The sequence below is a fragment of the Rhinoderma darwinii genome, chromosome 8, assembly GCF_050947455.1.
Source record: "Rhinoderma darwinii isolate aRhiDar2 chromosome 8, aRhiDar2.hap1, whole genome shotgun sequence".
Lineage (NCBI taxonomy): Eukaryota > Metazoa > Chordata > Amphibia > Anura > Rhinodermatidae > Rhinoderma > Rhinoderma darwinii.
The window spans coordinates 22,498,267-22,523,301 of NC_134694.1; the positions used below are offsets into that span (position 1 = coordinate 22,498,267).

A 25,035-nucleotide genomic window follows, 5' to 3' on the forward strand; every position below is an offset into this window, starting at 1 on the left:
TGGAATGGTGGTCATGCTGCAGATGCACATCCGCTGCATGTCAACCATGATACGGATTTTCAACCCCAATACACATGGGGCAAAATCGGCAGCTATATCCACATTTAAACACAGGTTTTTGCCAGACTTGCGTCGAAATTCCTTCCTGTACGTGTGGAAGTACCCCAAAAAATGGCCGAAACTGCCTCCCATTGATGTAAATGTGAGGTAAAGGAGTTATTTTTGCTGTGAGTGAAAAGAACGGTCGCAGGAAAAAGCAACATGCCCTATCTTGAGGCGTTATCTGCCACAAAAACCCCATTGAAATCAATGGGAGACAGAAAACGCCGGTAGTGCAGTATAGTCTTTTACTGGGTAAACATGTACTTGGTCCTTGTGCTGTGCTCAAATAGACTATGGAAGATTAGACCGCTTCTTGTACGTATAATAGTTCTTAAATCATTCCTAAAGGCATGGATGTTCCTCTAATTGCTTTAGAAATAAATTTCAGGCATAATTATTTCTGGTTACATTCCTGTCATTTTATAGAGCACATCACACAAGGCTTGGTTGTGTGCGTGAGCCCTAAATCAAGAAAATAAAAAAAAATAATAAGACAACCGATAATTTACCCAAAAGAGTTTATTCAGATCATGACACTTATGCCTTAACAGCGAACTTGCGCACAGCGTACAGCCGGTCTTTTCTCTGCTGTTTCTTAGTCCTCAGGGACTCTTCGTGCTTGTTTAGCCTGCGCCTCAGGGCCCTGGTCTTCTTTGGCCTCAGATCCAATGGCTTGTACTTCTTGCCCTGTTTATAGAAAGTTTTATTAGAATTGGAAATCCTGGCAGGAACACCCTTGAGAAGTAGCCACCAGCAGGTAGTGACTTCTGAAATAACTTTATTGAGTTTCAGTTCTCCCTGTGCAGGATGTCGGTGCTATAGGCATTGTACAAGTACATTTGACAGCGAGTTTCCAGCTTTCTCATTAGGTAGCATTCTTGAGAGAACAGATGGAAGAAAAAGGCAAATACCCATGACATCTGCCGCTCATAATAAAGCAATACATGTTTTCACCAAGAAGCAAAACCAACTATTGACAGCTGGAAACCAGCCTCCTGGTGGAAGTTACTATAGCAAGACGTCATTCACACTGCAGCCAATAACAGAGCCCAGTGCTGGGTGATTGTCTTGCTGGATCAAAACTAAAGTCTACACCTACAGCATGCGAGAAATGTACCGTGTGAAGCCGGTTGTCACTAGAGACCATCTATAACACGGATAATCTAACACTCACACACAGCTCTTCTCTAAGGAGCCGACAAATGACCCTTAAAACTGGAGTTACAGAACTGATCACAAGTCTCAGGAACGTTTCATGTACAATACTCAATCTGTTCCTGTGACAATATATTTAGCGATGCAAGATCAACAGTCATGTGATTTTTGACCTTTTTGGACCTTTACACTTCGCTTTTGAATGGCTGTTACAGCAATTGTCAACAAATTGTAACCATAATTGTCTGGTATCTTTATGCATAGGTGTGACAGGTTTACGTACAGTTACATAACTGACAAACATGCACTACGAAATGAGAAGATAAAAATTCTTTACGGTGCGCTCACATGTGGCTAGGGATGCATGATGCCGTGCACCCTCAAATGGTTCGATACCGTTGCTTAATGTATTTCGATAGGAAGCTGCGCAGCCACACATCTTAGTATAGTAACACATGAATTTATGAGAGCGGGGCTGCGGCTGTGTAATACAGTCATTGCCCCGCTCCTGAGTCAGGACAAGTGCGTGCAGCCAGCATTAGGTGATGCGACCAGCGGCACTGAAGACAGAACATGCCGGGCACACTACAAAACACCCCCCATGTTCTATCTTCAGTGCCTGCGCCGCCACTCAGTGCAGCGCCGGCCGCAACACCTCATGCTGACTTGTAGTCAGGAGTGGGGCAATGGCTGTAATACACGGCCGCAGCCTGACTAACGGCGGAGAGAGAAACCTCTCATCTTCGCCGATATTCCCATGAACGCTGCAATTAAAGCTGATCCCCGCGTGAAGGGGGAAAATGAGAAGGGGGGAGTGCCCCTCGGATCGCGTCACAGGGAATCCCTGACACACGATCGAGGGCCATACCATATATGGACCCCAGGGCTGTCTGACCATATTTCCTGTTAGGGCATACTGAGGTATGTCCTAACCACTGCCTGTGTACTATCCGTATATAGATTTATGTCAGTACATTAACCCCTTAGTGACCAGCCCATTTTAGGCCCTAATGACCAAGCCATTTTATTCGTTTTTCTATAGTCGCATTCAAAGAGCTATAGCTTTTTTATTTTTTCATCTACATAGCTGTATGAGGACTTGTTTTTTGCGGGATTAGTTGTGCTTTTTAATGGCACCATTTTTGGGTACATATAATTTTTATATTAACTTTTATTAACCTTTTTGGGGGGGATTATAAAAAAAACCTGAAATTCCGCCATTGTTCTATGCGTTTTTAAATTGACGCCGTTCACTATGCGACGTAAATAACATGTTACCTTTATTCTATGGGTCGGTACGATTACGGCGATACCACATATGTGGAGGTTTTTTTATGTTTTACGACTTTTGCACAATAAAAACACTTTTGAACTAAAATTATTTGCTTTTGCATCGTCGCTTTCCAAGAGCCGTAATTTTTTTATTTTTCCATCAATGTAGTGATTTTTTGGGCTTGTTTTCTGCGGGACAAGACGTAGTTTTGGATGGTACTGTTTTGGGGTGCATGGGACTTATTGATTCATTTTTATTATGACTTTTTTGGGGGGCAATAGAAAAAAATTGCAATTTCGCCATGTTTTTTTTTGACGGTGTTCAATTTGCGGTTTAAATTACATATTAACTTTATTAATGGAGTCATTACGGTCGCGGCAATACCACATATGTACTTTTTTTTTTTTTTTTACACTTTTACTAAATAAAACCACTTTTTATGGAAAAAAATGGATTTTTTTACTGTACTTTTTATTAATAATATTTATTTCACTTTGATGACTGATTTTATTAGTCCCACTAGGGGACTTTACTGTGCGATGTTCCGATCGCTGCTATAATGCTTTGGTATACTTCGTATACCAGAGCATTATTGCCTGTCAGTGTAAATCTGACAGGCAATCTGTTAGGACGTGCCTCCGGCGCGTCCTAACAGGAATATGTCCAGGGCAGACCTGGGGGCCTTTATCAGGCCCCCGGCTGCCATGACACCCCATCGGAGACCCGCGATTGCATTCGCGGGCCGCCGATGGGTGACAGAGGAAGCGCGCTCCCTCTGTAAACAAAGTTAAATGCCGCGGTCGCTATTGACGGCGGCATTTAACGGGTTAAACGGCCGCGATCGAAGTAAACTTCGATCGCGGGCGTTGGAGCAGGAGCTCAGCTGTCATCAGACAGCAGAGCCCCGGCTCCTGCCTGCACGGGAGACCCGTGCAGGACTTAGACTAGGCTGACGTGAAAAGGCGTCAGCCTAGCCTAAAGCCCATTAGTGAATCATGTGAAAAGGCGTATTGGTGGTCACTAAGGGGTTAAAGTTTAAAAATAAACAAGTAAACGCAAAGTAATGTTAAATAAAAAAAAACAACTTTTTTTACAATAAACATTAAAAGAAGTCTCAATACATAAAATATACACATTCGGTATTGGCATATTCCCACAACAAATTATTTGTGTCATTTGTGATGTGTACGCTATAAAAAAAAAAAAATAATTAGAACTTTTCTTCCACTTATTAATGTGAGGCACAAGGGATTATAAATTTTGAACCTCCGTGTACCTCACATTAATAGTGATTAACCCCATCATGTACCTTACTCATTAACCCAATGTTGTCAATTATGACTGAGAAACATGATGGGGTTAATTACTATTAATGTGAGGCACATTCAAAATTCATCATCACACCTCTCGTGCCTCTATCCAGAATACGGAAGAACTTTTTTTTTTAATTACTTTTGGCAAAGTATCGTTTTGGTATCAAATTGCAATACTACACAAAGTATCGGTATCGAAGTCCAAATTCTGGTATCGTGACATCCCTACATGTGGCATACTGGCATTGAGTTTCCCCAGCGTAAAAATAATTTGCGGAAAACTACAATATATGGGGAAAAAAATTATTCAGCAACGCAAGAATTAGAGAAACCTTTCTGCGTTTTATAATAATTTTCCCGTAGGCATACACTGTATTTTTCTGCAGCGTATTTTTACGCTGAGGAGACGCAATGCAAGTACGCCACGCGTGAGCACCGTAACGGAAAGACTTCTACTATTTATTTTAGGACGCACTACTGGGTCCTTCCTGCGTTTGGCTAAAAAACCTGTACGTGTAATTCTAGCCTCAACCTTCTTTCACACATTTATGCTACTGACCAAAAGACAAACAAATAAATGCTTTTGTTTGAAGTGCGTTTACGACTTCCCTATTGAATCCCAGCGGACATCTGGCCACAGCATTTTTAGCCCAAAAAAAGAAAAAAAAGAAACCAGTTCCTTAGGCCTCATGCCCACTTCAGTTTTTTTTGTTTTTTTTTTTTTAACTAATAGCACCCTGACACATTTCAATGGGGCCATGCACACTTATGTTTTAGGCTTCATGCACACGACCGTGCTCGTAATCACGACTCGTAATTACGAGCACGGGCGGGCACGGCCGGCCGCTTTTGCGAGCCGTGCTGTCATTATAAAGTATAGCAGCACGGCCCGTAAAATAGAACATGTTCTATTTTTTTAACGGCATGGGCAGCTTCCCGTGAGAAAACGGGAAGGTACCCGTGGGTAACACAAGTCTATGAGCCCGTTATTGCGGGTCGTAATTACGACCTGCAATAACGGGTGTTTTTACGGTCGTATGCATGAGGACTTAGGCTGGGTTCACACGACCATGTTACGTCCGTAATGTACGGAACGTATTTCGGCCGGAAGACCCGGACCGAACACAGTGCAGGGAGCCGGGCTCCTAGCATCATAGTGATGTACGACGCTAGGAGTCCCAGCCTCTCTGCAGGACAACTGTGCCGTACTGTAATCATGGTTACAGTACGGGACAGTAGTTCCACGGAGAGGCAGGGACTCCTAGCATCGTACATCACTATGATGCTAGGAGCCCGGCTCCCTACACTGTGTTCGGTCCGGGTCTTCCGGCCGAAATACGTTCCGTTCATTACGGACGTAACATGCTCGTGTGAACCCAGCCTTAACGTAAATGTGCGGCCAAACCGTCAAAAGTAGTGCAGGTCCTACTCCTGCCCGTTTTTGACGGAACAGTCTTTGCCTTTGCATCGATTTGGTTTGTGAAACAACGGACTGCACATGTAAGCCATGCGTGTTCGGTCTGTGATTCACGGAACCGTCATTAGCAGCCGTTCAACGGCACATGGAAGTGTGCATGGGGCCTTAAAGGGGTTGGTCCAGTTTGTTTTTTTTACTTATATGTGGAAGAAGAAATCAGTTTTCTAATGTACATGTATTAGAAATTCAGCTCACATACAATATAGTGCATGAGGCCCCTGTCACAGTAGAATTGTATAGCCCACAGATTAATCCTGTGTAATGTATCCATAGGCCAAATGAACAGGACTAAGCATGGCGTCAGTCATGTGACCCGGCACACAATGTGATTAGGACTAATGAGTGAATCAAATGTTTAGCATTATTCCACCATCTCTAGACTTCTAAAATAACTGCCTGTCTCTAGGTGATGTCATGTTGTTAATAAAGTTAAATAAAAAACACCACACATACAGCAGGGAGAAGAATGTAAGAGCTGCCCCTCAGACACCATGAGGAGATGTTGCTGTAGGTAGAAATACTTTATAACTTCTGCTCCTTAAGAATCTCTTTACCTGTTATATACCTGGACAGTGTTACCTGAATGCCATTGGTCACATGACTGTCCAATCAGTTATCCTATAGGTGCTTTGTTATGGACAAATCTGTGGGCTATACCATTTCTTTTTAGACAGACAACTGCACTAAACTATATGTGATCAGAATTTTAAATACACATATATTAAAAATCTGTAGGATTTCCTATTCTACAAATAAACGAATAGAAAAAATAAAATGTGGACAACCCCTTTAATACGCTGTACGCCGGTTTATTTTAACAGTGAAATGGAAAGAATCCTCTGACAGTGCCAATTCCCAGGGGGGGAAAAGGATTGTTGAATTTCCACTTACAGTCAGGGTACACTCCAATGCTGCGGCAGGCACATGCCGTCAAAATCACACCCACATTCGGTGGCCAATGGGCATATGATTTTGCCGGTAATACCAGTGTTATCGGCAAAATGGTGAGACCATGGGCTACTGTATGTGGGTTTGGTTTCGACCACCAGAACATAAGCTTAGGCTGCTAACACACATTCGATTTTTAGCGGATCCCACCAGAACTATCGGGTATAAAGAATACGTCGCCCCACGGAGGCTGCATACAGAGTCCCTCTATTAAACTGGTCACAGAACCAAATAAAAAGATGTAGAACTACAATGTACCCCATTCCTTTTTTTTCTAGGACACACGTGGAGAAAACTCAAAATGGTCACTTCATTCATCCTCAGTTCTATAAAACAGGCGAAAATTACTCACTTTGTAAAACTTCCTTAAGTTTTCTTTCTGCGTCTGGTTGATCACAGTCAGAACTCTGGCGATGGATTTACGGACAACACGGCTGAGGGAAAATGAACGGAAAATAATGATACAGAACACACGTTGACCATTAACAAAACACCAACTGACCTGCACCCCAGTGTTTTACAACCCATAGTTTCGGCCTGGACTTCCCTCTTCAGATCTTGGGTTTGACCATGAAATCTGTACTTTGTTCATAGTCCCTCAGTGAAACCCCTCTCCTAATTTTCTGTCGGGCCGTCTAGGAGGACATGGCGTCAACATGCACAATGTACCAGCTTTGTTGCAGGACTGTCTCCTCCATCCCATTAGCACCCCCCCCCTTTTTTACCACGTGTTACTTTTGCGGTAAAAGATTTCCTTGTATTATTTTTTTTAAATGGAGCTACCGTCCCAATGGTACAGGACACCGGTGGCTCTATAATACGTTCTAGGTTCTGAGTGTTGTCATATGTTGGGAACGGCAAGGTACCCAGTCTCATATCTGATGGGGCTGTGCGAGATATACTCCTTTCTAGCAACCATGTAGGACTTGCACGATAAAGGGTGCGCTGCTCATTTGAGACTCTGGCTTTGGCCATTTATTCCATAGATTCCCATCTCTTCACTTAAAAAAGGTCTCTTTCACTTCATCTAAGCAGCTCACTCCTCGATACAGGAAATTTACCCGCTCTCCTACGATTTGTGAATGACAGCAAGTTCTCCAGGATATCTAGAATGCGGGAACTAGTCGCCAGTGACACAGGCTTGACATTTTTATATTTGGCACCCGTTTCTTCTATAGAAAAACGACAACTAAATTTTCAGCATGGCCATCTAAAGGAACCACGAGAAGAGCTCCATAAGGCTCTGTTCACATCTGCATTGGAGGCTTGCTTAGGAGCCCCTATAACAGATTCTGTCAAAAGCGGCAGTAAGAAAGTGAAGGGTATTCCCAATATCATAAATCATCACCTACCCACACGTCACATCCAGCACAGCACCTGGAACTGGGAGAGGACAGTAAAGATGTATGACCCCAGTGACAGAAAAAACTAAACCCTGGACCTTGGCTTGATGTGTATAACCCATTCCAGTAAACAGGCTGAATATACTCACATCTTTGACAGCTTAGAAGCGGCGCCTCCTGTCACCTTCGCGACTCTCAGCTGAGACAGCTCTACTTTAAGGTCATCCAGCTGCTTCAGAAGCTCTTCCTTCTTCTTACCGCGCAGGTCTCGGGCCTTGATTTTTGCCTGTTAAAAGTAAAACTAGAATTATTGTTTTGTTGCTCTTCCCCCTCATCGTACGTTACAAACATCAGGCACGTGTGACTTCAGCCTTTGTATCTAGACTTTTCAAAGGCGTTTAATACTGCGGCGCATAAAAGGTTGGTATATAACACGAGCATGCTGGGACTGGGGAAAATATAAGTAACTATCTCAGTGATAGAAAACAGAGGGTGGTTATTAATGGTACATCCTCAGAGTGGGTCGCAGTTACCAGTGGGGTTCCACAGGGCTCTGTATTGGACTCTCTTTTCATGGACAAGTCCCGGTGTAGTGCAAATACCGTGGAAAATCCGCAGCATAATACAGTAGCAGCAGAGTGGATGGGATTTTAAGGCTGGGTTCACACGACCTATTTTCAGACGTAAACGAGGCGTATTATGCCTCGTTTTACGTCTGAAAATAAGGCTACAATACGTCGGCAAACATCTGCCCATTCATTTGAATGGGTTTGCTGACGTATTGTGCAGACAACCTGTAATTTACGAGTCGTCGTTTGACAGCTGTCAAACGACTACGTAAATGGACTGCCTCGGCAAAGAAGTGCAGGGCACTTCTTTGCCACGTAATTTGAGCCGTTCTTCATTGAACTCAATGAAGCACAGCTCAAGATTTACGAGCGTCTCAGACGGCTCGCAAAATGCGAGGAGCATTTACGTGTGAAACGAGGCAGCTGTTTTCTCTTGAAAACAGTCTGTCTTTTCACACGTAAATGACAGCTAGCGTGTGCACATACCCTAACAAATCTCATCCACACAAGGCATAAACGATGAGCGGGGAAAAAAACTGCTAGAAATTGACCTGTGGTGCGTTTTTTTTTTAATCCGCATCATGTCAGGCGAATTTGCGCTCTTGCTGCTTAAAAAATTTTTTTACTTACCAAGAATTCCGTGCTTCTTCGTCCAGGCCTGCCTCCTTGGATGATGTTTCATCCCAGGAGGCCGGCCTGCATCGCCACGGCTACGCAAGTGTCAAAACTTATTTTTTTTATTATATGTGCCGTTTACCACAGCGGACATTCCACCTGAAAAACTGCAACACAATTTGGTACGGCTTTTCCGGATGGAATTCCCTGCGGCTCCCAGGGCGGATACGTGGTGTGATTTTACGCAGCATAACCACCCTGTGCAAACATACCTAAAATGCGGTGATGCGCCCCCTTTTGCCCTCACCGCTTACACAGCTCAGCACAACGCTGTCACATTCATACGAGCCGTGCACAGTATTACAGCTTCTTCGCTTGGGAAGAGATAAGGAACGAAGGGAAAGCAGTGTTCTCCAGAGCGCCGCAGACCCTTCACATAGATGATCGTGACGAGCGTCGGACCCCCATCGTTTAGATTTTGATGGCCTATAAGGAGGCTAGGTCATCAATTTTATGTCACCGGACAAGCACACACTACCAGAAGGACTTGGCTCCTGAGATCACATCTAAAGGCCCTTCTACACCGGCCAAACACTCGTTCATCGGCTAATTCTATCTTTTAAATACAGAAATTATTATCATTGTCGGCAGCAGATCTGCCGGGGTGAACAGTGAGACGTGCAGTCGACATGATATAAACGTATAGGGACGAGCGATCGCAGTAACGAGTGCTCGTCCTCATACATGAAAGGAGCAAGTGAGCGCCGATCAACAAACGGTCTCGTTGATCGGCACTTAACACAACCCACATCGGAACGTGTAATATATCCTAGACTCGTCTTTATTACTTTATAGCGGAGACAAGCAAATAAAAAGATACAAAGCAGAGACTCCTACAAGGGTCCCAGTCAAACGAATGTAGGATCTGTGGCAGAAGTAATAGATGAGTAGTAGTACCTGCCAGGCCCAGCTGGGGTATGTATCAACACAATCCCAGAAGGACTGGGGGAGATCTATCCTAGAAGGGCATCAAAGGCAGCACCTATAGACTTGCTGTGAAGTTCAATGTAGTCTATTGCTCCCTGTTAGCAGCCACTGCCGGTTGGGTAGGGGGTGACCAGTGGAAGTCGAGAAAAAAGTCCGCCTCGACTACATTAACTCATAATTGGCATTTTTTAAAATATTGACATACATGTGAGACCAGACTACTAGCTCTGCTTAGGAACACCTGCGCCTGGATATGAGGCGCTGTCCAGAGCGGCAATACTACACCAACAGTGCGGGCGGCCATACTACTGAGCTACCGGGAGGGGGAACATACAACAACCCATTTATCCAGCCCGTCCTTCCCCGCGGTGGGACAATACAACCCCGCACACGAACCCCAGACTTTCCGTTATATTATAAGCGAACGTAAACCGTGAATAAATTGCTCAAAACTTCGGATGTCACCGGATTATACCGGACGGGTAGTCACAACTCACCATTGTCGCCGCTGGCTGCCAGAGGAAAGGGAGGGGTCACCTGGCAGGAGAGTTCTTCCGGGTGATGGACGTTTCCATTGTGTAGATATGTAGGGGGAGACGGTGAAAGCGTAATGGTACAGTCCATGCAGTCAGCGCGCAAGTCATTAATTTTAACGTATTTTGCACTTTTTTTTGTTTAATTAAACACAAATAATTATAATAAATATTTTAATACCAACATTATTTTTGACATGATTATTTCAATAGTTTCCAGATATACAGCTGGGTGAGCCTGGGAGTATATCAATAGGTTTTGGATCTTTGTGTGTCACTTAGATTTTATATTAAAGTATTGTTAACTACAAAGCTAAAACATTACTGGAGCAATCGCTCTCTAATACGCTGCTCTCTGACCTGGGGCTCTGACCTGCAAGACTACAACTCCCATAATGCCCTGCAGCCTGCCCATTCAAATGAACTGGTGATCATGTAATACTTAGGGGCACCCATTATGTCATAGCTACTTTCCAGCAGTTTTTTGCTCTGTCTAGTAAAAGGGGATCCAAAGTGGGGGACCGCTTTACACGCATTGGACAGCGGTGCATATAGATGGGGTTGTCATGTTTGGACACCCCTTTTAAATGGTAATCCTATAGAATCCCTTTAATCAAGGTCCATAATCCTCTAGATAACCCCCTTACGTTTGCTTAGGTTCGTAATTAATAGAATACTAGAAATGATCTATCATATGAAACAGACTTTCCTTGTTGTAAATTTTTCCTTCTGTACCGCATTAATATGGTAATACAATTAACGGATGTTATGCCCCGATTTACCATATAGGTAATATTTATTTTTTTAAACTTGCTTTATTGACAAATACAAAAGAAAAAAATAAACAGCGCAAGGATCCAAGTCAATATACAAATTTGTTACATGTAATGAATAGGGTTACTGTCAGTAGGATAACAGTATGTATATATATATATATAGGTGTGATTCAGGCCTTGCGCAGGTTAGAAAAGATATGCCCTGCAGGAGATGAGAATGTAGGCTGTCACAGCCACCCATCTACAAGATTCAAATTAGATGCCAGTTTTTGGGCCGGCAGTGACAATATAAACCAGTTGAGTGGGCTATAAGGGGCACGCTAGTATATTAACAATGATAGGATGGTTGTTACAAGGGAGTGGGCGCAGCAGCAGCCCCTATAAACAATCCCTGCAGTGCGGCTCTCAGGCGTGGGGGAGAATAATTTGTTAACGGGAAGCTGAGCCATAGGTTCCATGTGTTATCAAATTTAGCTGGACAGACACAATATTTATAGATAATAGCTTTAAAAATGTAAGAATTTGGTTGATTTAACTTTTCTACATAATAAGGGCTTATTCAGACGAACGTAAATATCGTCTGGGTGACAGACGTTTTTTTTACGGTTGTCACACGGCTTCATGTATTTCTATGGGACCGTTCAGACGGCCGTTTTTTTAACGGATCATGTCCTATTTTTTGCCATGCGATTTGGATGTGAAAAATGGGCGTTTTTCATGTCCGAGTTTACACTCGTTCGTCTGAACAAGCCCTAATGGTTGGTGAAGCAGGACTATACCATCTCAGCGCCATGCATTTTCTGCCCATAAATAAAGATTTCTGCAGTAAAATGTGTAAATAATGAGTCCACTCATCCGCCTGCAGAAGACCCAGCAAGCAAAGTTCCAGCGAGCATGTCAACAGGGCAGAGAAGAGCCCAGATATGAAAGCAGTGAGGGTTGGTATATTTTTTTCCAGCCATCAATTGCTTCCGGCGGGTGTTACAAGTTTTTTTATGCATCGGGTGGGTGCATAGTGCTGAAATTAGGTCTCTTGGGCCCTGGGATCTGAAGATACCAGAATCATAAATTATCCACAGGATAGGTGATCATTTTCTGTTTCCTGGGTGCCCCACCGCTGGGACCCCTGCCGATCATTAGGAACCTCCAGATCCTCCGAACTGCACCTTATCATCTCATCTCAAGGGGTGGTGCGGCCTTCCGACTGTATATTCTGTCAACGTTTCCTCTGGCGCTCAGTCTCTCTCATTATCTGGAGGAATGGGCAGAGGGGGAGGCCGGTCTTTAATGAAACCATATTCTGATTGATCTGCTCATCTGTAGTCGAGGCATACTGGCAGAATCCTTGGAATCCCCCTTTCCCGACCTATGGCACACTCCAGGATACAGCCATCAGTCCCTGACCCCCTTTAATGCACAGGGGGTCTCCCTGGTCTTTCATTCATACTCCCCACATTCTATTAGGAGAACATCTTTTCATCAGTAGAATTGGGCCTTCTCGTAAAGTGTGTCCAGCAGTGGCATCCTGCTAGACAATCTCCTTTCTTCTCTTTTTTCCCACCTCAGGGACTGCTTTGGGACATCCCATGGTTTCTTGTGTCCCCCAATGAAATTAACGAGAAAAGAAAATTTACAACACCCACCCATTATTTTGAGGTTATGCTGGTGGTATTTGTTCTGTTTCACAGTCATTGTACACCTGTTCCTCTATGTTTCTCCTACTGCTGGGATACAAACTGATTAGCTCAGTGCCTGTAGGCGGGTTATAGTCCGTGTTGCAGGAGAAAACTTTTTCTTAGGCCGGATTCAAACGAGCGTGTTCGGTCTGTGATATATGGTCCTATGTCGGACGCATTTCCCAGACCGAACACACTGCAGGGAGCCGGGCCCCTAGCATCATAGTTATCTATGACGCTAGAAGTCCCTGACTCCCAGCGGAACTACTGTCCCAAACTGAAATATGATTACAGTAAAGGAACAGTTTTCCCGCAGTGAGGCAGGGTCGCCTAGCGTCATAGATAACTTTTTTGACTGCGGTTAATTTTTATTTTTTGTTAAATACTTCTTGAATATTATTTGCGTTTTTTGTTATCATTCTCTTGTTATCATACGAGTGCTGTTTGAGCTAGGAAAAGTGAATTTGTGGTGGCTGAAGAACATTAAAATGGTTGTCCCATTATGACAATGAAATCAATGGGTATTCTTGTAATACACAAGTCCTCCAGGGGAAGAGCTTGGGGACCACCCCCAATATGGTGTTAAAGAGGGATTAACCCCTTTACCTTCCACAAAGCCCCTACACTCAGCTGTATATCTGACTGCTGACTGAAAGAAAACCTAGAGTGATTCATTTGGTAAATAAAATCTGTTATTCCCTGTTATCAGCCATTTCTGGTAGGGGAAAGGCTGATTTCTATGTTGTTACTATACTGCACCACTTATACAGTATGTAATGTATAATTCCCAATAAATCCAAATCCAGCTCTGGGTCTCTGACATTATGTTCCTCCATAGCTCTTCTTACTGAATATATTTACACTGCTGGATCTCCACAAGACCATGGGGTTCATGCAGTGTCACCCACACACTGCGTCTTCAGTTACTAAGCAACAGTCGGAGCTCAGCAATTTTTTTTTAGGAAATCCGGTAGACTCAATTGTAAATAATTATAATAAAAAAAGGCCAATTTTTTTATTACCCGAGTACACCTTTAAGAGGGATAATCATCTACCTCCCCACAAACTAGGGCTGGGTTCACACGACCTATTTTCAGGCGTAAACGAGGCGTTTGCCCATAGCAACTTGTAACATTAAATTAAATGTAAGCTGATGTGTGATTGATTAGTTGCTATGGGTAATTAGGCTGGGTTTTCCCGCATTTGGCTCTAAGGCAGTGATGCCCAAATGGCAGCCTGGGGCCTGCGTACCTGTTATTCTGCCCCCAGGCCCCAGGAGAAGGTAAATTTATATGGTACCGCTTATTTTCCCAGGATAATGATCACTGAGTGATCAGTACGCGGAGTCCAAACATGAAGAACAGAAGAGTAAGGCCAGTTTCAGACTGCGTAAATCCTGTCACAACCGCGTATCTAATGACCTGAACCAACAGAACCATACATCCCTATGGTGCTATTATCGGGTCATTAGACTGCTATCTGAAAACAGCCATACTTTATATTCTCCTCTGTTATGGGGCCACTGTGGAAATGCCGAAATGACAGCCATCTCCTATTTTGGCCCAGCTTATAAAAAGCTTCAAGGGGGCATCATAGGACCCTAGGGTTGGCACCTTTTTTTACCCACAAATCCTGGCCAGGTGTGCTTTGGGGATGTGGCTTTACACAGAATGTGACTTTTGTAACATTGGTTTCACATGTCCATAATATGGCGGCATTTATCCATTTACCATCCCCACCGTAAAAGTAACAGCTGGTTCTGTCTTCTGTGAAACACCAAAAAGATTCTAGAAACAATGCCAATATTTATGATGAAATATATATTTCTGTGTTCAAAAATGACCACCAATACATCCTTTTTTTGTTTTGTTGGTCATTAGGTGGCCTTAATTTACAGCGCCATAAAAAGAAGATTGTGCACCTATGGCACCCTCAAGAGACAGCCAAGTACTGTTTAAGAGAAGGCAGAAATGGTATGTAACCGTTTCTGTCTTCCAATATACTGTATACACATATACTTATAAGACCATGTATACCATGTGATCGCCAAGTGTCTGATCATGTGACCCTGCTGCTGCAAATTTTTCTACAAATAAAGCGCATTGATAACCTAATAAATAAAAATAGTTTTAGGAAACTTTAGGAGTACTGTACTCGGTTGATTCTGTCATTTTCATAGACATTGAAGGGAGCGGCAGCGTGCATGCTCAATTTCCACTCCATTCAATATCCTCCTCACTATGGTTGAGCAGTGCGGAGTAACAGGGGTTCGGGACCCTTGTTCTCATGATCTGTGGGGGTCCCAGCAGTGGGGCCCATAGCAATCAGAAAATGGTCACCTATCCTGTGGATAGGTGATAATTTATGATTATGAGAAAAACCCTTTAAAGGGGTTTTCCACCTTCTGACAACTGATGACCTATCCACCGGATAGGTCATCAGTACATGTTGTGTGGGGGTCCGACACCCGGACCCTGCACAGATCAGCTGGTCCGTGCCTCCGTGCACCAGACGTACATGCCGGAAGCAATGGCTCTGGCAACGAAATAGAGGCCGAGCTGCAGTACTGTTCAAGTGAATAGGAGCAGACCTGCAGTTCTGCAGCACGGCCGCTATGCTATGTACGGAACCAACTGCTTGCCCTGTACATAGCATTATCTGCCATAACATCCCGTGCCCGCAGGCCACCGGAGCGGCTTTACAGTGCGGGGTGCGGGTGTTGGACCCGCACCAATGATATACTGATGACCTATCCGGTGGTCATCAGTTGTCAGACCGCTTTAAGTCCTGTAAGTTGTGAGGTGGGGCCTCCATGGATAGGGCTTGTGTTTCCAGGAAATTCCATAGATTCTCGATCAGATTGAGGAATTTGGAGGCCAAGTCAATACCTTGAATTCTTTGTCATGTTCCCTAAATCATTCCTGAACAATTTTTGCAGTGTGACAGTGCGCATTATCCTGCATTATCCTGTTGGGAGAGGCCACTGCCATCAGCGAAAACAGTTGCTACGAAGAGGAATGAGCATCTTTTCTTAAAACTCTGCGATGTGCCATTCCTAGCTATTCCTCTGATTGGACAATGTCAGTCTGTATTGGGACACACCAACAACCCCCAGTTGTCAATTTATTCATAAATTATTAGGAGGAATAACAGAGGAACAGCACAACTCAGAGTTCTATGAAAAGATCTTCCATAATAGTTATTTTATTGGGGAAAAAAGTATAACTAAAACTGACATGTCAGAAAAGCCAACAGATCCTCTTTATATTGTCTTTTTTTAATGAAATCCCATGATTCTTTTTGTGTGATACAAAGTCAACAATGCTGTAAGTTTCTGCTGGTGCCTCGAAAGTCTGTATTCTTCAAGGAACTGGTGGAGTACGAGTCTGTGACCACTATGGCTACTTAGAATGTTATTGTTTGGTGTGACATTAGCGCCATGTGACTACTGTGATTGGTAAAGCCCCATAGCACCAGCTAGCATTAGGGTGCCTTCCAATGAAAATATACATATATGTGTCAGCTCCAACATGCCCTGCAATAGAAAAATAGAGAATTTCTCATATTTTATTATACATCCTAAAATCAAGAAATAACAAACATCTTGCCATGGCTCACCCTACATGTGCCCAATCACATCCTATGCCGGCATTCAAATAATTGCCTTTGGAACCACATGTCCCCATGTTATGGCATCAATTGGTGCTGTCTGGTTCATAAAGGGACACTATACCTAAAGTTTATCTTATCTCCTTTGCTGTGCAGACAAATGCAGTCTATTGTTCTCTGTTATCAGTCAGTTCATACTGGGAGAAGGGGGTTTTACACTGGGCAATTATCGGGCAGACAAGCCTGTGTAAACACGGCAGCGATCAGCAGATAAACAAGCAAACGCTCGTTCATCTGCTGACGTATAGTTTTGAAAAACTGAAATATTATCGTTGTCGGCAGCACATGTGTAAACAGGGAAATGTGCTGCCGGCATGATAATAATGTATGGGGACAAGCGATCGGAGTAACAAGTGCTTGTCCCTATACATAGCTCCTTGTGACAGGAGCAAACGAGCGCTGATCAACGAGCTGTCTCGTTGATCGGCGCTCGTTGCACTGGCCAAAACGACCTTTAGGGACCTCTTACACGGCCCTATGTGGGCCGTGTAAACAAGCGCCGATCAACGAGACAACTCGTTGATCGGCGCTCGTTTGCTCCTTTCACAAGGAACTATGGATGGGGACGAGCGGTCATTACCCTGATCGCTCGTCCCCATACATTTCTATCATGTCGGCAGCACATCTCCCTGTTTGCACAGGGAGATGTGCTGCCAACAACGATAATATTTTAATAAACTATACAATCAGCCGATGAACGAACGTTTACCCGTTCATCGGCTGATTGTTGCCCTGTTTACCAGGACAATGATCGGGAACGAGCGTTTTGTGAACACTCGTTTGCCAGATAATTGGCCCACGTAAAGGGCCTTTACACTAGTCATACACATCAAATAGGTGTCAATTAAATGCTTGTTTGGCCAACATCCATTTCTCTCGACTCCACCCTAAAATTGAGGGTGCATGTTTATTTAAGGCTGGGTTCACACGTGGCGGAATTTCACTTAAATTCCGCTGCGGACACTCCGCAGCGTTAATCCGCAGCGGAGCCGTTTCTGCATTGACTTCCACTTCTATTTAGAAGTGTTCGTTTAGACGATGCGTAACATTCCGCTGCGGAGCATAGGCTGCGGAGCGGAATTTGGTGTCCGCAGCATGCTCTGTCTGTTGCGGAGCAGTGGCGGACTCATGGCGGAATTTCTCCATTGACTTCAATGGAGATTCTAAGTTCCGCAATGAAGTCCGCAGCTGTCATGCACATGTTATGTGTGCTGCGGATGCGTCTTGCTTTTTTGCCATGACATTTCTTCATTCTGGCTGGACCTATGTATTTCTAGGTCTACAGCCAGACTGAGGAAGTCAATGGGGCTCCCGTAATGACGGGAGCGTTGCTAGGAGACGTCTGTAAATAGTCACTGTCCAGGGTGCTGAAAGAGTTAAGCGATCGGCAGTAACTGTTTCTGCACCCTGGATAGTGACTACTGATCACAATATACAGCAACCTGTAAAAAAATATAAGTTCATACTTACCGAGAACTCCCTGCTTCTGTCTCCAGTCCGGCCTCCCAGGATGACGTTTCAGTCTAAGTGACGGCTGCAGCCAATCACAGGCCAAGCACAGGCTGCAGCGGTCACATGGACTGGCGCGTCATCCAGGGAGGTCGGGCTGGATGCCGAAAGAGGGACGCGTCACCAAGACAACGGCCGGTAAGTATGAAATTCGTTTACTTTCACTAGGGAAAGTGCTGTCCCTTCTCTCTATCCTGCACTGATAGGGAGAAGGGAAGCACTTTTCCCGCAGTCCGCAGCAGCTAGTCCGCATCAATTTACTGCACATTTTGTGCAGATCCGCAGCAGAATCTGCAACGCAGATTCTGTGCGGCATTGATGCGGACAGTTGCGGAGGAAATCCGCCACGTGTGGTCAAGGGGGAGATGGAAATAAGTTGCTGTCAGCCTCTGCCAGCAGTTTCTCTGCTGCAGGACCAAAAGATCTGGTATGTTGAAATGCAACATGCCCGATCCATCTTTCCCCCAACATCTGCCATCGGGGTACAGTTGGGAGGACCTCATATACATGAGACCGACATCTGATTCCAGCAAAATCTGTGGATTTGTCAAACTTTTATCTCAAGTATATGTCCATCTTCCCTGTAGTATTCTTCAAATTGTACAAAAATGTCTGTTCCCATAGTCAGTACTTTATTTCACATATCTCCAGTTCTGAGAGCTACTAGAAACATTTATATGCATGTGTGTGAATGATATTGCTAGCACTTTTGATAGTAGATTTATAATATTTTTACTTTGTGTTCAGTGGCCTTTTAAATCCCGTTTATTAACTTCAAGGGAAAATTATTAAACCAATACAAAACACAGGGCGCCAATGGTGCTAGCATGGCCTCTACTGTAATGATGTTATAATGGTGCTTGTTTGGGTTCAACAGCGATGTTGTCACAATGGTGCTCGTCTGGTTTTAACTGTGTTGATGTCACAGTGGTGTTGGCTTTGGTCCTACTGTGATGATGTCACAATGGTGTTGGCTTTGGTCCTACTGTGATAATGTCACAGTGGTGCTGGCCTAGATTCCCATGTACTGTAACAATGGTGCTCGTCTTGTTTCTACTGTGCTGATGTCACAATGGTGCTTAACTGGGTTCCACTCTGATAATGTTACAATGGTCATGTCTTAGGTTCTACTGTGATGATGTCTCAATGGTGCTTGTCTTGGTACTACTGTGATGATGTCTCAATGATGCTGGCTTGGTTTCTACTGAGATTATGTCACAATAGTGCTTATCTTGGTTTTACTGTGATTATGTCACAGTGGTGTTTGTCTTAGTGCTACTGTGATTATGTCACAATGGTGTTTAAAGAGGCTCTGTCACCAGATTTTGCAGCCCCTATCTGCTATTGCAGCAGATAGGTGCTGCAATGTAGATTACAGTAACGTTTTTATTTTTAAAAAACAAGCATTTTTGGCCAAGTTATGACCATTTTTGTAGTTATGCAAATGAGGCTTGCAAAAGTCCAAGTGGGTGTGTTTAAAAGTAAAAGTCCAAGTGGGCGTGTATTATGTGCGTACATCGGGGCGTTTTTAATACTTTTACTAGCTGGGCGCTCTGATGAGAAGTATCATCCACTTCTCTTCAGAACGCCCAGCTTCTGGCAGTGCAGACACAGCGTGTTCTCGAGAGATCACGCTGTGACGTCACTCACAGGTCCTGCATCGTGTCAGACGAGCGAGGACACCGGCACCAGAGGCTTCAGTTGATTCTGCAGCAGCATCGGCGTTTGCTGGTAAGTCGATGTAGCTACTTACCTGCAAACGCTGATGCTGCTGCAGAATCAACTGTAGCCTCTGGTGCCGATGTGTCCTCGCTCGTCTGACACGATGCAGGACCTGTGAGTGACGTCACAGCGTGATCTCTCGAGAACACGCTCTGTGTCTGCACTGCCAGAAGCTGGGCGTTCTGAAGAGAAGTGGATGATACTTCTCTTCAGAGCGCCCAGCTAGTAAAAGTATTAAAAACGCCCCGATGTACGCACATAATACACGCCCACTTGGACTTTTACTTTTAAACACACCCACTTGGACTTTTGCAAGCCTCATTTGCATAACTACAAAAATGGTCATAACTTGGCCAAAAATGGTCGTTTTTTAAAAATAAAAACGTTACTGTAATCTACATTGCAGCGCCGATCTGCTGCAATAGCAGATAGGGGCTGCAAAATCTGGTGACAGAGCCTCTTTAACTGAGTCCTACTGTGATGCCACAATGGTGCTGGCTTGGTTTTCACTGTGATGATGTCACAATGGTGTTTGTCTGGGTTCTGCTGTGATGATTTTATAATGATTCTTAACTGGGCTCTACTGTGATTATGTCACAATGATGTTATCCTGAGTTCTACCATGATGATCTCACAATGATGCTAAATTAGGTCCTACTGTGATGATTTAATAATGGTGCTGGCCTGGGTTCTAATGTGATGATGTCTCAATGGTGCTGAATTGGTTTCTTCTGTGATGATGTGATAATGGTGCTAAACCCGTGTTCTATTGTGATAATGTCATAATGGTGCTTGCCCAGTTTCTACTGTGATGATGTTACAATTGTGCTGATTGAGTTCAGGGCCGGACTGACAATCTGTCCGACCAGGCAGATTCCCGGTGGGCCGCTCCAGCATGTCACAGTGTGGGCTGCCTGAACCACTACTGTTAAATTCTATAATGCATTTCACTAGGTCTTAGGCCGCCAGCCCCAGCACACAAAGTGATGCTGTGGAGCTCAATGCTGGCTCTTGCCTGTGCTACATTTCAGTCTCCTGCTCCTTCTGGCTCCCCTGGGTGGTGAGTCCCATACAGTACTGTAAGTCATTCACTTACAGCTACTGTACATCTTTGGGGTCTAATCAAGTGTTTTTGGTAGATACCCAACTGTCTCCACATATCATGGCTGTGTGATCAGGTGTTTCTATATTCCACTTTCTTTTACTTGTGCTGATGGTGAGGTCAACATAATTTAGGGAGTGGTGAGGAGCGTGGCCAAATAAAGCTAGTGTGCCGCACATTGCGTGACACTATTTTTTGGGGAAGTGGGCAGAGGGGAGCAGGGTGATATTGCATGGGCTTGTGGGGTTTGCGTGCCAGGGCTATTTTTTAGTCCCAGTCCGGCCCTGATTGGGTTCTACTGTGATGATATCACAATGGTGCTTAATTGGGTTAGACTATTATAATACACAGGCTCATACTTTGCCCCTTGCCGAGGTACGCTGTTGCTTAGGTACATCTGACAGAATTGTGAATGGTATTTGGCAAATGTTATTGTGATTGAATTTTCTGCTTCAAGCTATGGTAACCCTATTTATTTTCAATTTTAGATAAGAAAACTAGAGCCTGCTATTTACTTCATTTTAATAAATTAGTAGACAATAATCTACATCTTACCTTGACAACCTTTATACATTTTCCATTTTCACAGTCCCAGACTCTTACCTACAAAAGGAATAGTGCAGTCTTAATAATATAATAGAAGTTTTCTTTTGTTCTATTGCTTCAGAAGCTTTAATTTGTTTATGCGACTGCCCCATCAGTATAACCCCTTTACTTATGGCACAGAGTCACACGCGACTGTATGGTGCGGTACAGGCTTCGTCATGGGGCCATATGTATAGAGATAATGGAGCTGTAATACAGCCGTGTGCATGAGCCCTGAGGCAGAGGGCTGCTAGAAAGAGCGTCTCTTGCTTTGGAAGATTTAAAAAAATTGAGCATTTAATTTCTAAAATTGAAAAGTAACGTTTAAATTTAATTCCTTGTTTCATCCTAGTTTATCTATTTCTGAAAGGAAAACTTAGGGACAATCAGTATAGCTGCCATTACGTTTCCTACAGGGGTCCTCACCCAGACTTATAAATGACAAATCAAGGTAGTTACATAGAGATACTTCCCCTACTCCTATAACTATGTATAACTAGGCAGATTTTTGTATAAGTCTAGGAAAGTTGCACAATGTCTTTGTAGGAGCTAGAATGGTGCTAAGTTAGTTTCTCAAGAAATTGCTTACTATATTGCAATTGATTTTACAATTGCAATACATAAATTGTAAAACAAAGAAGTTGGATAAAACATGGGACCTTCAGTAGAGCTGCGTTCCACAGGTATTACGATCAGGCAGTCAAGTTATGTTGAAACTAAATTTTCTTCTATCCAGACCTTTTTTTAGTGATGCGTTTCGGGGCGTAAATATCCCTTCCTCAGACCTAAAGATCATGTTTTACAACATATAAGGTATAAATCTGGCACTAAAAACTTCCTTAATAGGTGGCTTTAGGGGTCAGAGGGTAAAAAATGTCATATGACTTTTAAATAGCAAACAATGTGAAAAGTTTTTATAAAATTAAATAATTCATTGCTGCATTTATACTACTACAAAAATCAATAGCCCACATATAAATGGCTATAAAAAGGGGAATATGCAAAATGAATACATGTCGTCTGACACAATAGAGCAAAAATTAACAGTATTTTCACAGCTGGGACCTTTTGTATAATTAAATTAAACTAACTTATTTATGCTCTAATATCGCAATTGATTGAATAATTTATAGTTGTATAAATGCAACAATGAATCATTTAGTTTTATGAATATGAGCTACTTTTTGACATTGTTTTGCTATTTAAAGACAATACACACCTTTGAAAAAGTTTGTTTTTTTTAAAATAAAAGTGTGTATCAATGTGTTTAGTGCAACTTTTTAATTACATCTTCTTAAAAATTATTTAAACTTTTTGAGATACATCTGCTTTGTATCCTGTATACCGAGTAGCTGTATCCTACGCTGAGACCTGAATCTGTCAGGTCAGCGGTACTGACGGGTTCAGTGTCAGCGGATTCTGCGTGTCTCCGACACACAGAAACCACCTGTTATCCAGCACATCTAAGTTATGAACTTAGTTAGATGTGATCTGTGACAGCTCAATCCTGCGTGTCAGAGAGACGCAGGATCTGCTGTCACTGACACCGTCAGTACCGCTGACCTGAAGGATACAGGTTTCAGCGCAAGATACAGATGCTCTGTATACAGGATACAAAGCAGCTGTATCTCAAAAAGTCAAAATAATTTTTAGTAAAAAGTAATTAGAAAGTTGCACCAATCACTATGATTATATGTAATTTGTAACACAATACATGCAGATCATCCACACATGATAACTGTTACCATGTTGTCATGTCCTGTGGAAGCCAGAAGAATGCCATCGCGGGAGAAAGACAAGGTTCTTAACCAATCCATGTGTCCTTTCAAGAGAAAGATCAAGGCACCATTGTGTTGGTTCCACACTCTTATTGTTTTGTCCCAAGATCCAGAAGCCTAAATAAATATCATACAATAATTAATAATGAAGCACTGATCTAGAAAGCTGTTCAAACAAAAACGGGTTGTCCACTTTAAAAAAAAGTTCATGCAAAGCGCACAAAAACAGAAAGAAGACAGGTGCTCCAATGTAGATGTTTAAAGGGAATGTATCACTTATACTGTATATATTTTTTTCTAATAAAACCAGATAGTGAAACATAATCTTTTCTTCTAATCTATTTTTATCTTTTGATAGTAGATGTTTTTAATTCTATTTTTTTAATTATAATGGGTGCAGCCATCTTGTCTGAGCTGCTGTTAACAGCATTTAGAGATATGCTTTGCAGCAGCCACATGGACCTTAGGAACCTGTGAACAGGAGAGGACCCATTGACTTCTATGGGAGAATTTTCTAGGCATGCTCTGTGACCTGTGCAGAGGTCGTTGTGCAGGGAGGGAAAGCTGTGTCCATCACCTATTGTCAATGGTGGATCCTCTGTTATCTATATATAGAGGTGTTACCTGCGTTGTAATCCTGCCTGTGATGATAATGAGATGACTGCTGAGAAGTGATCTCTACAGAACAGGAAGTGTCAGTCTATTATAAAGCTCAGTGGGCAGAGTGAGAACTGCAATATTTCAGGTTTATTTTTTAATATAGATAATGACATAGAAAATATAAAAAATCACCCAAAATTCTTAAAAAATATGTTTAACATAAAATCTTGATTTAAAAAATAGATCATTTTCTGATGACACATTCCCTTCAACTGTTTATATTCTGGATATAGCCCAGCACAACCATTGGTTTCACTGAACCAAACTTACAATGCCATTGATCCCTATGGTGCTGTTAGGTTTGTTCAATAGAATCGTGGTGGGTGAGAGTGCTACATCCAGAATATAAACAGTTAAACATGGGTACAATAAACCCATCTGAATAAGGCCTTAAAGTGTAAAACTACTCTACAAGAGTTGTTTTGCGTCTGGGCTAATAATAGGACATCTTCCTACGGCCAATGTCCCATTCTCCTTACTGCCACTGGGCTTCAGCTGCTGCATGCTGCATCTGGCCTCTTAAAGGGCCAGTGCTCACAGAATTCAAATAGTGCTCTGCCAATGGCTGAGCATCTTTTGCTATTTAAGGCCCCTAGGTACACTCTGAGCTATAGGTGTCAGTACTCTGCTAACGTGCATATATGCTATGTCTGTTTGGTTTGGACTTGGCTTGACTTCGGACCTTGCTACTGTATGCTACCAGCCCTGACCCAGTGACTGCACTGATCTCGGCTTATGCACAACTATGTTTTCGTCTCTTGTTTTGCTACTATACTATGAATTTCATGCCTTCATACTGCTGCTAACAGTTACTATGGAGATTCCCTGCAGGAAACTTCCTACCTCCATGAGAGCATTAAGGGGGGAGAATGAATAGTCCGTTAGACCTGGATCCCTAGTCTAGGTTACGCCAAACCCCTTAGTAACCCACTCACCATGGGTGTAGCTATAGGGGGTGCAGAAGTAGCAGTCGCCCTGAAGCCTGAGGGGGCCCAAAAGCCCCTCAGTCACATAAGAAGACACCAGTTTTATAAATTATATATGGAATGTGGGGGCCCTGCATTGGGGCCCAAGAACTTTAAGTTATGCCTCTGTCACTCACTGCCAGTTTGTTGGCAAATCTTTTATGGTGAAATGAAACTTTTATCACACTGAAAATCAAACCAAGGATACCCATGGATAACTAGCACTGAAAATCCAGTGAACTAGCTCTTAGCTAATAAATACAAATGTACGTTTTTTA

The 25,035-nt window shown here is 43.2% G+C and overlaps 2 protein-coding genes across 4 annotated transcripts in view; both read right to left on the reverse strand.

Moving 5' to 3' along the window:
- Nucleotides 1–603: 603 nt before the first annotated feature.
- Nucleotides 604–25,035, reverse strand: part of RPL35 (ribosomal protein L35) — a 210,665-nt gene continuing 186,233 nt past the window's right edge. The window contains exons 1-4 of one of the 2 annotated variants that reach the window (XM_075835500.1): nt 10,280–10,381; nt 7,761–7,897; nt 6,621–6,702; nt 604–789 (exon numbers count right to left, since the gene is read on the reverse strand). In XM_075835500.1, the coding sequence (XP_075691615.1) occupies nt 640–789; nt 6,621–6,702; nt 7,761–7,897; nt 10,280–10,282 (372 nt within the window). In that variant the 5' untranslated portion in view covers nt 10,283–10,381 and the 3' untranslated portion in view covers nt 604–639. Of the gene's footprint in view, nt 790–6,620; nt 6,703–7,760; nt 7,898–10,279; nt 10,382–25,035 lie in introns of those variants that run through there. The other variant, XM_075835501.1, reaches the window with a different exon arrangement.
- The window catches only part of WDR38 (WD repeat domain 38), a 35,195-nt gene continuing 26,188 nt past the window's right edge, over nt 16,029–25,035 (reverse strand). For both annotated transcript variants that reach the window (XM_075834219.1, XM_075834218.1), the window contains exons 7-9: nt 23,100–23,249; nt 21,325–21,372; nt 16,029–16,302 (exon numbers count right to left, since the gene is read on the reverse strand). In XM_075834219.1, the coding sequence (XP_075690334.1) occupies nt 16,213–16,302; nt 21,325–21,372; nt 23,100–23,249 (288 nt within the window). In that variant the 3' untranslated portion in view covers nt 16,029–16,212. The remainder of the gene's footprint in view (nt 16,303–21,324; nt 21,373–23,099; nt 23,250–25,035) is intronic.